The sequence below is a fragment of the Nesoenas mayeri genome (genome assembly GCF_963082525.1).
Source record: "Nesoenas mayeri genome assembly, chromosome: 21".
NCBI lineage: Eukaryota > Metazoa > Chordata > Aves > Columbiformes > Columbidae > Nesoenas > Nesoenas mayeri.
The window spans coordinates 3,020,945-3,034,843 of record NC_137571.1 but is presented as its reverse complement, the minus strand read 5'-3'; the positions used below and the strand labels follow the sequence as shown (position 1 = coordinate 3,034,843).

General features: G+C 66.2%; 2 protein-coding genes across 2 annotated transcripts; one reads left to right on the top strand and one right to left on the bottom strand.

The window, feature by feature from the left end:
* Positions 1-2,846: 2,846 nt before the first annotated feature.
* On the top strand, positions 2,847-11,246 carry CNKSR1 (connector enhancer of kinase suppressor of Ras 1; the record flags this gene model as incomplete). Its single annotated transcript, XM_080357586.1, has 21 exons — positions 2,847-2,898; positions 3,227-3,384; positions 4,000-4,190; positions 4,266-4,350; positions 4,579-4,620; positions 4,705-4,953; positions 5,034-5,093; positions 5,484-5,552; positions 6,682-6,801; positions 6,951-7,036; positions 7,490-7,623; positions 7,710-7,945; positions 8,211-8,241; positions 8,334-8,506; positions 8,583-8,656; positions 9,005-9,076; positions 9,163-9,236; positions 10,303-10,367; positions 10,444-10,555; positions 10,767-10,948; positions 11,046-11,246. The coding sequence occupies 21 exons, from the start codon at positions 2,847-2,849 to the stop codon at positions 11,244-11,246; spliced, it is 2,466 nt and encodes an 821-aa protein (XP_080213712.1).
* Positions 11,247-12,163: 917 nt separating this feature from the next.
* On the bottom strand, positions 12,164-12,763 carry LOC308048432 (claudin-7-like; the record flags this gene model as incomplete). Its single annotated transcript, XM_080357585.1, has 1 exon — positions 12,164-12,763. One exon carries the CDS (start codon positions 12,761-12,763, stop codon positions 12,164-12,166), a length of 600 nt encoding a protein of 199 aa, XP_080213711.1.
* Between the last annotated feature and the right edge of the window lie 1,136 nt (positions 12,764-13,899).

Genomic DNA, 13,899 nt, shown 5'->3' with positions numbered 1-13,899 from the left:
GTGTCCCCCCGCTCCTGCCCGGGCAGGGGGATAAAGCTCGCCCTGCTTTCCTCTCCTGGCAGGGAGTTCCCAGGCTACTGGTTGCAGATACGGGGCTGCTTTTTGGGGGGAATATGTGCTTGAAGGGACACTTGATCAAGCACTTGGGTCTGTAGCGAGCAGCTCATTGGGGTGCTGACTCTGCCCCTTTGGGCCTTGAGAAGGGAGCGCTGGTGTCCCCCTGGACAGGGACACTTTTAGGCTCCTGTTCCCTAAAACTCAATGCTGATGAGCGACTTCAGGTTCATAGAGGGCTGGGGCTGCGTGTGTGGTGCGATCAGCCTCCTCCCCTCACATCCACCAGCGCGGTGCTGCTGTGGTCCCACCGGTGACCCTGCCGGACGTTGGGTGACGATGGCACCACCTGCTGCTGCGAATTCCTGCCGAGTGGTCTCGGCGATGGCAGCAAAACCCCAGGGACGGGGCGCGGGGCTGGAGCAGCAGGAAGGCAGCACGACAACACGGCTGTGCTTGGCAGGAAAGGGTTTATTTCCGTACAGCCTGCCTGGATTCGTGTCCATCCCCCCGGCCTGGGGAGACGGAGCTGACTAAATCTGTTAGTGTCTCACTAAAGGCAGCTCTGTCGGGTTGAGTGGGTGCGAGGGGGCCGGGAGGGTTGCAGACCCCATCCCTGGGGGTGCGCGTGCCCAGGGGACACGTCACCGGCCTCGTGTCCCCATCGCCCCCCCTCCCCATGTTACCTAACGGCGCTTGGCGCTGACCTCCTTTCCATGGGGCTGGGCTGGCGGTGGTCACTGCAGGGATGGGGGGTGCGTGGCCGCCAGTGGGGTGCAAGGGCCCCCCCAGACCCTTCTGCTTATTGGGGAGATAGAGATGGACGCAGCACCCGGCTCTACCATCCGTCTGTCTGTCCATTGCGGTCCTGTGGCTGGATCCTGGTGTCTCGTGGTAGCCGGGTCAGGAGCTCAGCCGGCAGCTCCCAGTCATTGAACTGGTTCCCAAAATTTGGGGGGGACAGGGCGTGTGTCCCCCAGCCCCAGGGGCATCGTGCTGCCCCGCCATGGAGGGAGGGGAAGGGCTGGATGTGGCGCAGATGAGCTGGAAAGGATCCGCGTCCGGCAGCTCCGCTCAGGGGTGGCAGCGGGTGGAGGGGGGACCCCGGCAACCCTTGGCGACCGTCCCCACAGCCCTGCGGCCCCTTCCTCAGGGCTGCGGGGGGGCCTTGGCGGGGCCGGCCATCCTGCGGGCGCTGTAGATGGAGAGGCACAGCCCGGTGGCCGCCAGCAGCAGCGCCAGGGGGGTCAGCAGCCGCCCCCCCGGCTCGGCCCCCTGTCCCGCCGCCAGCTGCATCTGCGGGGAGAGGAGAGCGCTGAGATCCCAGCCCCCCGGGACAGGGACCAGGGGGCTGACGCTGTGCCCTGAACATCCCCAGCGCGGGTGGGAGGGTGATGGGGGCAGCTTTGTGGCCCCCCAGGGTGCGCAAGGGTGCTTTTGGGGTGCCCCATGCAGCACTTCGGGGCTCCACCGCAGCACCCTCGCTGCCAGCCCGGAGCTGGGTGCAAACCCCACGGCCAGCAGTGCTGGGGGCAGCACAGACAGGTCCTGGGGGTCCCCAGGGAATCCCCCCAACCCCACTCCCCCCTTACCTGGAGCAGACGGAAATACCCCGGCGTCAAGCGTTTGGGGCGGATGATCATGGCGCGGCGGGGAGCGGCAGGATCAGGCCCTGGGGGGCAGCTGCAGCAGCGGGGCTGAGCGCCCCCCCAACCCCGGGACCCCCGTCCCGGTCACCGCGAGGGGTGTCTGTGCCCGTCACCCGCCTGTCGTCCCCGCGGCCCCTCGGAGAGGGCGGCACGTACCCGGCGAGCGGCTGTCAGCCCCGATCAGCGCCCGCTGCTCCCCCGAGCGCACACGCCGGGGCGGGGGGGGACGGGTGGTGAGGAGCTGGCGGGGGGGCCAGGGCCAGCCCAGGGCACATTTGGGGAGCGGGAGAGCTGGGCTGGGCGGGGGCACCCCCTCTGCAGACCTGTATGTAGGCTGCCCCTGCCTCAGTTTCCCCACCTGCAAAGGAGGGGGTGGGAATTGTGCTGGGGGGGTGCGACCCCCGCAAAGGGGCGGGGGACATGGGGGCACCTTAGGCTAGAGGAGGAGGATATGGGGTGAAGGTGGGGACACATTGGCACCCTGGTGTGGGTGGACGGGGGGACATGGGGACACGCTGGGCTGGGTGGAGAGGGGGACATGGGGGAACCTTTGGCTGGAGGGCAGGATGTGGGGGCACCCTGGGCTGGGTGAAAGGGGGGGACATGGGGGCACCCAGAGCTGGGTAGAAGTGGGATTTGGGGGAACTCTGGCCTGGGTGGAAGGGGCGGACATGGGGGAACCTCTGGCTGGAGATGGGGATGTGGGGGCACCCTGGGCTGGGTGGAAGGGGGCACATGGGGACACCCTGTGTGGAAGGGGCTCTCGCAGGGTCTATGGGGACAAACCTGTTGCTCACAGTGCACGGGGGGACACCCACCAGTGTCATGAGTTCCGCTGGGACTCAGCCCTCGCTGCACACAGTCATGGGGGCACAGCTCATCCCGCAGCTGAGGGGAAACCGAGGCGGGGGGACTCACGTCGTGTCCCCAGGGGGTTTCGGCAGCAGCCGTGTGTCACCGTCCGGCCCGTGACTCAGCGGGGTGCGCCGCGCGGCCTCGCCCCGCGGGCCGTGCCGGGCTGTGCTGGGCCGTGCCGGGCGGCCGGCGCCGGGAGCCGCGGTGAGCGGCACGCGGGTGCGCCAATGGGCCCGGCCCTGGCGCAGGTGAGCGGCCGCTCCCGCCGCCGGTTCCGCCTCGGCCGCCATGGAGCCCGTGGGCACCTGGGGCCCCGCGCGGGCGGCCGCCTGGCTCCGAGGTGAGACCCCCGTCCGCTGGCTGCCCCCTGGGGACACCCCACTGCTGGCCATTGGGTGGGGGCTTGTTCCTGCTTTAGGGACACACGGGTGGCTGTGGGGTGGAAGCGCTTTCCTGTCCATTGCCCCTTGCCCCTGGGGGGGGTCGGTTCCTGGATCTGTGGGGTGGGGAGGGGTCTGGCTGCCCCCATGGGTTGGGTTGAGACCGGACAAGCTCATTGCACGGAGAGAGCGCCCACGGCAGTGGGTGTCACCGGTCTGGGGTCACCCAGCCGGGGGACAGCGGGGACACCAGCGGGGGTGCTGGCGCTAGGGCAGGGCTGTGCGCAGGGCTGGACGCGGCGGTGCAGGGGTACCCCTTCGAGGCCTGGGGGCTGGGGGGGCCCCAGCTGCTGGCGCTGTCGGCGGGGGCGCTGGAGGCGCTGGGCGTGCGGCAACTGGGCCACCAGGAGCTGCTGCTGGAGGCCGTGGAGCTGCTGCGAGAGCTGGTGAGACACGGCACCCACGGGTGCTGCGGGGTGGGTGTGGGGGCACCCTGGGGTGGGGGGGACATGGGGCACCTTGGGCTAGAGGAGGAGGATATGGGGGCACCCTGGGTGGGGTGAAGGTGGGGACACATTGGCACCCTGGTGTGGGTGGACGGGGGGACATGGGGACACGCTGGGCTGGGTGGAGAGGGGGGACATGGGGGAACCTTTGGCTGGAGGGCAGGATGTGGGGGCACCCTGGGCTGGGTGAAAGGGGAGGACATGGGGTACCTGGAGCTGGGTAGAAGTGGGATTTGGGGGAACTGTGGACTGGGTGGAAGGGGAGGACATGGGTGAACCTTTGGCTGGAGTGGGGGATGTGAGGGCACCCTGGGCTGGGTGGAAGGGGGCACATGGGGACAACCTGCACTGAGTGCAGGTGGCGGACATGGCGGCACCTTGAATGGATGGGATGTGGGGGCACATTGGGCTGGGTGAAGATGAGGACGTGGGGATGCCCTGAGCTGGGTAGAGGTGGGATTTGGGGGACCTCTGGGCTGGGTGAAGGTGGGGACAAGGGCTCACCCCACAGCCCCCCGCTGCCCTCCCATCCCCCAGCGTCCCTGTCCCCCCCAGGACGCAGGGCTGGCGAGCACCAGCCTGCGGACACTGACGGAGCGGCTGCGGGAGCTGGCGCAGGGCACCCAGAGCCTGCTGCTGCGGGGGTCACCGGGGGGGGCTGCCCCCCAGCAACCCCCCCTCACCCTCCTGGCCCACGTCGTTGACCTGCTGGGGGCTGCCAAGGGGCTCTTCTCCTGGCTCAACAGGTCTGGGGGGGAAGTGAGGGCACCCATGGGTGCTGGGAGCCCCCACTCCTGGGGCTGAGCTCTCTGCCCCCCCAGGTACCTGTTCACCACCCTGAATGACTTTTCAGCCAGTAGGGACATCGTTGTTCTCTGTGCCCAGCTGGCAGAGATGCTGCAGGAGGTGGGTGCCTGGGGGGGCACGCTGCCCCGAGGCCATGGTGATGGGCACGGTGTTGGGGGAGCCAGCCGGCTGCTCTCCTGTCCCCCAGAACTCTGCCTGATGGAGCGGGATGGAGAACTGGGATGAGGGGATGTGTTACAGCGGGGTTCCCCATGGGCCCCCAATAGCTGGGATGGAGAGGGGCTGAGTCCGTCCTGTCCCGCTTAACCCCCCGTCTTGTCCCCGCAGGACTGTCCCGTGGTCGAGAGGGACAGCCGGATCCTGCAGATTGTAAGTGCTGGGTGAGGAGGGGGTGGCCAGTGTGGGGGGGTCTGGTGCTGCCAGGGCCCCCCCTGAACCCCCCATCACCCACAGTGCCAGCACATCGTGGGCATCTGCGAGAACATCGTGGGCTGCAGCCCCCCCGCACTGCTGGACTGCAGGGCTGTGCTGCAGCGCGTGGGGCTGCCGCTGCCCCCCGGCCGCCGGAACAGCCCCCCCATGTCCCCTGACACCCCAACGCTGCCCCCCAACCTGTGGGAGAGCCCCCCAACATCCCCTGACACCCCAACGCTGCCCACTGACCCCCCGGGGAGCCCCCCGCTGCTCCCCACTGCCCCGCTGGTGAGTCCCCTGTGTCCCCCCCTGCACCGCGACCCTTGACCACCCCCTGTGCCCGCTCACACCACCCCATGTCCCCCCAGGGCCTCGAGATCACCTCCACCAGCTCCCGCCTGCACTTCGTGTCTGCCACCCCCTCGGAGGTGAGTGGGGGACAGTGTGTCACACCCCCCCACCACCCTGTCCCCAGTCACCCCCTTTTAGCGCCTGCCCTGGGGAGCACCCCCCATCCCAGCCGCAGCCCAGCCAGACCCTGCGAGCCCCTTAGGGCCCTAATTGCCCCCCTGACCCAGAGCTTGGGGGGCTGCCTGCAGCTGAGACCGTGCAGCTCATCTCATGGGTGAGCACAGCCCGTGCCACGGTGGGAGCCCCCCTGCACCCCCATCCAGCAGCCGCTCCGGCCGGTGCTGTGCAAGGTCAGGCTCTGGTTAATGGTTAAACCCCCAGTTGTCCCCAGGCGGGAGAGCTCCTGAGTGCGGGTTAGTTGGGGGGGTGAGCGCCTCAGCACCCCACTCCCCCTGTCTCTGCCCCAGGCTCTGGCTGCCCACGGGGGCCGCATCGTGCCCGGAGATGAGATCGTGCAGGTCAACGAGCAGGTTGTGGTGAGTTGGGGGGGATGGGGGCTCAAAGGGGGTGCTGGTTTTGGCGGTGAGGTCATGGATGGGGAACTGCAGGGCTGGGGGGGTTGGGGGAACACAGGGGCTGTAGGGGGGATAATCTGGGTGGACACAGGACCTGTACCCGGGAGCATTTGTGGGGGCACAGGACCTGCAGCTGGGTGGGGAGATGGGGAAGCTGTGACCTGCAGAATGCAGGAGCTGTGGCGGGGAAAGGTCTGGGGGACACAGGAACGGTCGCTGGGGGCTTGGGAGACACAGGAGCCATTGCTGGGGGCTTGAGGGACACAGGAGCCATTGCTGGGGGTCTGGGGGACACAGGAGCCATTGCTGGGGGTTTAGGGGACACAGGAGCCATTGCTGGGGGTTTGGGGGACACAGGAGCCATTGCTGGGGGCTTGGGGGACACAGGAGCCATTGCTGGGCATCTGGGGGACACAGGAGCTGTTGCTGGGGGTCTGGGGGACACAGAAGCCATTGCTGGGGGTTCAGGGGACACAGGAGCTGTTGCTGGGGGCTTGGGGGACACAGGAGCCATTGCTGGGGGTTTGGGGGACACAGGAGCCATTGCTGGGGGTTTGGGGGACATAGAAGCTGTTGCTGGGGGTTTGGGGGACACAGAAACCATTGCTGGGGGTTTGCAGGACATAGGAGCTGTTGCTGGTGGTTTGGGGGACACAGGAGCTGTTGCTGCGGGTTTGGGGGACACAGGAGCCATTGCTGGGGGTTTGGGGGACACAGAAACCATTGCTGGGGGTTCAGGGGACACAGGAGCTGTTGCTGATGGTTTGGAGGACACAGGAGCTGTTGCTGCGGGTTTGGGGGACACAGGAGCCATTGCTGGGGGCTTGGGGAGATAGGGGAGCTGCTACAGAGGAGGATTTGGGGGACATGGGAGCTGCAGCTGGAGACATGTGCAGGACACAGGAACCGTGGCCAGGGATGTCTGTGGGGTCTGTGACCAGGGAGGATGTTTGGGACATCAGAGCTGCAGCCAAGGAGGGTTTTGGGGACACGGGAGCCATGGGGCTGGGAGGGTGCACGGGGCCGGGTGGCCGTGGGGCAGCCGTGGGGCTGGGGCTGTGTCCCACGGGTCACCGGGGTGTGTGGGCAGGTGGGCTGGACACGCGACAACCTGGAGAAGAAGCTGCTGGAGAAGGCAGGTGAGGTGACGCTGGTGCTGAAGAAGATCCCCCTCGACCTGCCCGACTCGCCCCCCTCGCCCAGGCAGCAGGTGAGCGACCCCAGTGCTCCCAGCCCAGCCCCAGTGCCGCGCTGCGCTATGCTGGGAACCAGGCGGGGACACTCAGAGCCAGGTGTTGGTCCCCAAAGCCCTGAGGGACCTTGGCGGGGGTGCGACTGGTCCTGACGCTCCATCCACAGCTCCCCGGAGCATTTTCGGATGCTGCGGATTCCCCTGGTGCCAGGAGCAGCGAGTGCCCGGGCAGCCCCGTGTCCCTGAGCTCCAGGTGAGCCCCAAACCCTGACACCCCAACACCCCCATTGCGGGGCTGTTTGGGTGCACCCAAGGCCCCTTGTGCACCATTTTGGGGGGGAAGGTGCCGGCAGCGCGGCCGCTGCCTGCGAGCAGCCTGGGAAGCCGCCAGTAGCGTTAAGGAACAAAAAAAAAGTGGTTGTGTTTGTAATTCATTCACTTGGTAACGTTTTAATGGGGTGGAAACTATATTTAGACATGACCCTTCTCCTCTCCCGGAATGGAAAGGCGTTTGGAGCCGGCGGCGGGGAGCACGGCGGCCGGTGGAGCCGGTGCTGAGCCACCGCTGTCGCCTCCCGCCCCGTGCGTCCTCGGCGAGGGAGAACCGCGGGTGTCCCGAGCGAGTGCAGGGTCGGCTGGAGCTCCATCGTGGGATCTCCACGGCGGTCGAGGGGGTTTTGGGCTCAGCGATCCCTTTTTCCTCCAGCGCTGCTGCCGACTTGGACTCGGGGCCGGACTCTGTGCCAGACCCTGCGACAGAGGAAGAGGAGGGAGAGGACGAGCGGGACGCGAGGCTGCGTGGGGCGGCCGTGGGGCAGCTGCCGGCGCTGCCCGGCTGCGGTAGGAGGGGATCCGAGGGGGTGTCCGGGGATGGAGCGGTTTCTCCCCCCAAAACAGGAGGCTGCAGCCCCGCTTCCTGTTTGCAGGTGCAGAGGAAGAGGAGGCAGCGTGGGAGGGTGGCACCTCGCTGGGCACCCCCCCAGACACCCCAACCTCCCTGAGCAACCCGCTGGACACCCCATCCTCCCCAAGCACCCGCCCGGGCACCCCATCCTCCCCGGGCGCCCTTGGTGCCGCCGGACCCTGCACCGCAGAGCTCAGCCCCACGTCAGCCCCCACCGCGGGGGCCGGGGGCACGGAGCCCAGCGAGCTCACTGGGGAGGTGAGAGCTGGGGGGCGAGGAGCTCTGAGCCTTGGGGGGGTCCCTGAGTGGACACTAAGCAGGGACATGTGGGACTTCATGCCCTGTGTGAGCTGGGAGGTAAAATGTCCATCTGTGGGGTGGGTTCCCCTCCAAGCTCGCTGCTATGGGGTGAGTTAGGGGTCCCTAAGAGGCTGGGGGTGCTGCTGGGGGGGCTCAGCTAATTCTGCACTGCCCTCGCCCCCCCACATCGTCCCTAACCACTTGTCCCTGTGTCCCCATGCAGGGCAGCCCCCAGAGGGGACGCAGATCAAAAGGTGAGCAGGACCGCGTTAGGGTGAACGGGGCTCCATGGGCTCTCCCCCGGCTCCCCCTTCCCTGCTCATGATTCCCCCCCAAAATGCCGCAGGAGTGGCGACGCGGCTGAGCCGCCGGCGGGTCTCGTGCCGGGACCTGGGCCGGGTGGACTGCGATGGCTGGCTCCTCAAGAAGAAGGACCACGTGGGCTTCATGGCCCAGAAGTGGAAGCGCTGCTGGTTCGTGCTGAAGGGCCACACGCTCTACTGGTACAACCACCCCAACGTGAGTGGGGACACGGGGTGTCCTCAACCCCGGGCTTTGCCGGGGCGGGTGACAGACACAGCTGTCTCCCTGGCAGGATGAGAAGGCTGTGGGACTCATCAACGTGGCCACCTACGACCTGGAGAGCACAAGGGAGCAGAAGAAGAAATAGTGAGTGGGGTCTGTTCCTCCGTGGACCTCCTGGCTGATGGATGTGCTGATGGGTGCTGTTGGGTGCCACCTGCATGTCCCCATGCTGGCGGGATCCCCACGGGGCTGATGGGGTCCCCATGGGGCTGGTGGGACCCCATGGGGCTGGCAGGACTGACAGTCTTGCGATACAGGAGCCCACGCTCTGAGCAAGATGTGCATTGCGCTACTGGTGTTACTGGGACAAGGCTGAGGATGGGAGCGTCTCCAACGGGCAGGGAAAAGCTGGGTGCGGATGAGGGGCTGTTTGGGGGCTCAGGGCTGGGTAACCGCAGCAGCAGGGGCAGCCGCTCGCTTGTCCTCCTGCAGCGTGTTCCAGCTCTCCCATCAGAGGTACAAGCCCTTCGTCTTCGCCGCAGAGACGCTGGCGGATTTGAGCATGTGAGTGACACGCCAGCCGGTGACAGCCCCACCACACCGAGCTGGCCGTGACCTTCTGTCTGTCTGTCCATCCTTTCTTTCCCCAGGTGGGTCAGTCACCTGGTGACAGCCAAAATGAAGTACACGCTGGCCCACCAGTCCGTCCCAGACAGGGAGGAAGGTAACGGGTCCTTCCCGGGGTGGGAGATGGGGTCAGTTCCCCTGCGAGAGATGGGGACCCTGCGGGGAGCCACAGGGAACTCGGCTCGTGATTTGGGGGAAATGTGAGAAATGCTGCCTGAAAGGGGGCTGGGTGATGCAGAGGAGGGCTGGGGTGATGAAGAAGAGGGCTCGGGTGATGCAGAGGACGGCTGGGGTGATGAAGAGGATGGCTGGGGTGATGCAGAGGAAGGCTGGGGTGATGCAGAGGAGGGCTGGGGTGATGAAGAGGAGAGCCGGGGTGATGCAGAGGAGGGCTGGGGTGATGAAGAGGATGGCTGGGGTGATGAAGAGGATGGCTGGGGTGATGCAGAGGAAGGCTGGGGTGATGAAGAGGATGGCTGGGGTGATGCAGAGGAGGGCTGGGGTGATGCAGAGGAGGGCTGGGGTGATGAAGAGGAGAGCCGGGGTGATGCAGAGGAGGGCTGGGGTGATGAAGAGGAGGGCTGGGGTGATGAAGAGGATGGCTGGGGTGATGCAGAGGAAGGCTGGGGTGATGCAGAGGAGGGCTGGGGTGATGAAGGGGATGGCTGGAGTGATGAAGAGGATGGCTGGGGTGATGCAGAGGAAGGCTGGGGTGATGCAGAGGAGGGCTAGGGTGATGCAGAGGAGGGCTGGGGTGATGCAGAGGAAGGCTGGGGTGATGCAGAGGAGGGCTGGGGTGATGCAGAGGAGGGCTGGGGTGATGCAGAGGAGGGCTGGGGTGATGAAGAAGAGGGCTGGGGTGATGAAGAGGAGGGCTGGGGTGATGCAGAGGAGGGCTGGGGTGATGCAGAGGAGGGCTGGGGTGATGAAGAAGAGGGCTGGGGTGAGGCAGAGGAGAGCTGGGGTGATGCTCAGCCCTAGGGAGGATTTGAGGGGCAGCCCAGGGATTCCTGCTCCCACTGTCTTCCCCCCGTGGCCTCCAGAATAGAATCATAGAATCATTTTGGTTGGAAGAGACCCTTAAGATCATCGAATCCACCCTAACTCTGGCACTAAACCACATCCCTAAGAACCTCACCTATACATCTTTTAAACACCTCCAGACTGCTACAGCGAGACAGAAGCTGAGGACCCTGATGATGAGTTCCCCAGGCACGGATGCGACTCGGTGAGTGGCCTTAGGGGACATCGCAGGGACGGGATGGAGGATCCTTGTCTCACCTCATGTCTCCTGTCTCCCCCAGCCGAGGAAGAGGCTGCCAAACGCCCCAGAGAAAGCCCAGCTGTTCGCAGCTGGAGAGCCGGGCAGTGCAGCCAGCAGCCCCCAGGGCAGCCCCCGGCCCTGCTCGCCCATGGGTAGGTACCGGGGGGTGGCATCTGTCCCCCTGTGTGCACCCTTCAAGCAAAGTTAAGGCCACCCTTTTGTATGTGTGCGTGCTGGGAGGGTAATGTGGGACATATTTAAGTGTGAACCATGTAGTATGTCGGGATGCACTCAGGGTGGGGGCAGCCCCATGAGGTTTTGGGGGCTGTCCCCGCCGCTACGGCGCCTTCTCTCCTCCCGCAGACTCCGCTGGGGAGGATCTCGAGTGCCTGATGCGGTGCCTGAAGCAGGGAGGGGTGTCCCTCATGGGGCAGCAGCGGTTCCTGACGCAGGAGCAGTGCCGCAAGTCCTTCATCCGCCGCAACAAGAACCCCCACATCAACGAGAAGGTGCACACGGTGCGGGCCCTGCAGAGCACGCTCAAGGTGGGAGGCCCCTGACAGCCCCTCGAATCCTCCTGACCGCCCCCAAACCCTCCTGCTCATGGGCAGCCACCCCAAAACACGCTGTTGCTCTGGGCAGGCGAAGCTGGAGGAGCTGCGGGCTCTGGAGCAGCTGCTGAGCGACGCCGCGCTCACCTCGGAGAAGTTCACGCGCTGGAAGGACGAGCACCAGGAGCTGTACCAGGAGCTGCGGGAGTGCTGGGCAGGGCAGGGAGGCCAGGACAGCAATGGGGGGCTTGGGGCCGAGCAGGGCCCCCCAAAAGAGGCGGCCGAACCCTGACACCCCGCTGGGACCTCTCTGACATAAACCATTGCCAAAAACCATCCTAGTGCTGCGGGAACAAAGCAGCTGCTCTGCTCACGCTGGGGTGGGTGCATGGGGCGAGCGATGACATTTTTGAGGACTCAGCCCCCAGAGCAGACTTGCCACAGGAGAATTGGCTTCTGCTCCATCCCCCGTCCCTGCGGCGGGACATTGCAGTGACAGCCTTGCTTTGTTCGAGGATGTTTTGCCTCAGATGCCAACAAGCGCCTTTTCCTGCAGCGCGGTGCCGCCAGGGTCTCTTCTGCTGTAAATAAAACTGTGTCCATGAGGGCTGATCGTATCGTGGGTTTTCTTGGCCCTGCAATGTCCCTGCAGTGACAGCGGTCCCTACCCATGTGTCACTGTCCTGGAGGGGTTGTGGCATCCTGCTGTCCCCTCCCCACGGGCTGTGCCAGCCCAGCGTGGGAGGCGATGGCACCCACCCGTGGGGTGGGGGGACAGGGACGGGCTTCAGTGGGGCTGTGAGGTCAGGGAGGGTGATGGAATTGGGAAAACGTCCCAGGGAGGGCTGTGATGCTCTGGAGGCTTCATGCAGTGTGCAAGGGGGGAGATGTGGTCAGCCTGGAAATGGAGGGGGGGTCCTGCCTCCCCCCAGCCCCTCACAGAGGGCTGGTATGGGTCACTATTTGGCTGCAGAGACTAAACCCTGCTAAGGATTAAAGCACAATCAAGTAACACGCAAGGAAGCATCAACACCAGCTTGTTTTTATTAATAAGTGAAAAATTACCAATGAGGAGGTAAGATGTGGTACAGACCCACGTCTTCCACCCGGTGATGGTCTGAGGGGTGCCCAGGGGTGCAGGGCGACCACAGCAGGAGGCTGAGGAGCTGCTGATGCTCCCCAGCGAGCGGCCTCGTCTGTCCCAGCGCCTCAATAATCCACCTCGTAAGGGGCAGCAGCCGCCTCCCCAACGAGCCCCCTGTTCCTGCAGAAGCTGGTGGCCAGGCAGACACCAGCCAGCACCTCCGTCCCTCCGCCGCTCCAGCCCAGGTAGAGACACGTCCCCAGGTGGAAGCGATCTGCCGGGGGGGTCTGCGGGTCGGCCAGGTCCTCCAGCACCCGATGAGCCATGTAGGCAGCGGCACCCAGGTACAGGGCACCCGCCAGCGCCAGCAGCAGCCCCGCAGCGGCCACCAGGTTGTGGTGTGGTGGGGGGGCCCACCAGCGTGCCCCCAGCACGGCCAGGCCGTACGCCAGGGCCCCCAGCAGCAGCGAGCCCACGGTGGCTGCTCTCAGCACCCGCATGGGCCAGAAATGGGCTGTGTCCTCCGGGAGGGCGCGACAGGCCGGGCCCGGCTGTGTCAGCGCCTCCACGCAGCTCTCCCAGAGGCCGTCGCTGAAGGAGAGGTCGCGGGGGAAGCCGGGGCGCTCGCGGAGCTCTCGCCAGCGCGGGGCGGCCGTGGCGGCCAGCAGCAGCACCCAGCCCATGGGGGCCAGCGCCAGGCCCCACAGCAGGGACAGGGTCCCCATCGCCCGCGAGGACTCGCTGCTGGTGGTGCCGCTGCTCCCGCCGTGGCCGCGCCTGTGTGGGAAGGAAGGTGACCCCCCGCCACACGTGAGGGGCCACGGCGTGGCCGGGCATAATGAGGGGCCCAGCAGTGCTGGCATCAAGGGCAGCGCTGACCTTCCCGGCTGAGCGGGCAGGGGGTGAGGGGGCTGAGCTGGGGTGGGGCTTGAGGGGGCGGCGGAGCCCTAGGGGGAACATGGGGGCAATGGTGAGGCTGAGTCCGCCTGGGCATGACCAGGGAGCGGGCAGGGGAGGACGGAGGAAGAGAGGACAGGTCAGGACCCGCTGCATGGACAATAAAGAGCCACCAAGATGCTGCAGGGAGTGGAGCATCTCCCGTGTGAGGAAAGGCTGAGGGAGCTGGGGCTCTGGAGCTGGACAAGAGGACACTGAGGGGGGACTCATTCCTGGGGATCAATATGGAAAGGGGCAGTGTCAGGAGGATGGAGCCAGGCTCTGCTGGTGACAACCAGGGACAGGACAAGGGGCAGTGGGTGCAAACTGGAACACAGGAGGTTCTGCTTAAAGATGAGAAGCAACTTGTTGGGGTGAGGGTGGCAGAGCCTGGCCCAGGCTGCCCAGGGGGGTTGTGGAGTCTCCTTCTGTGCAGACATTCCAACCCGCCTGGACACCTTCCTGTGTAACCTCATCTGGGTGTTCCTGCTCCATGGGGGGATTGCACTGGGTGAGCTTTCCAGGGCCCTTCAACCCCTGACATCCTGGGACTCTGTGATTTTATGACAAACGACGTCCGGGCCACACCGCCACCGACACTGCGCATGCGCAGGCAAACGGCCGGTGCCGCTCCTTCAAGCCCCGCCCTACGGGTGGCGGCCGCGGACACATTTCCTCCGCCAAAAGCCGTCGCTCCCTCTGCGAAGCTACGGGGCGGGGATCAGCGTTCGGGCGAGCCAATGAGAGAAGGGAGGGGGCGTGGCCAGCGCGCTTGAATGGCTGCGGGGCAGGGGCCGGTTTCTCTGCCACGCCCCCTCCGCGGCTGTAACGGTCGCGGCGCGCGGGGCAGCGCGGGCGGCGGAGCCAGGTGAGGGATCCATCCTGCCCGGGGGCCGCTCCCGCCGCCGGGGCCTCGGGCAGCACC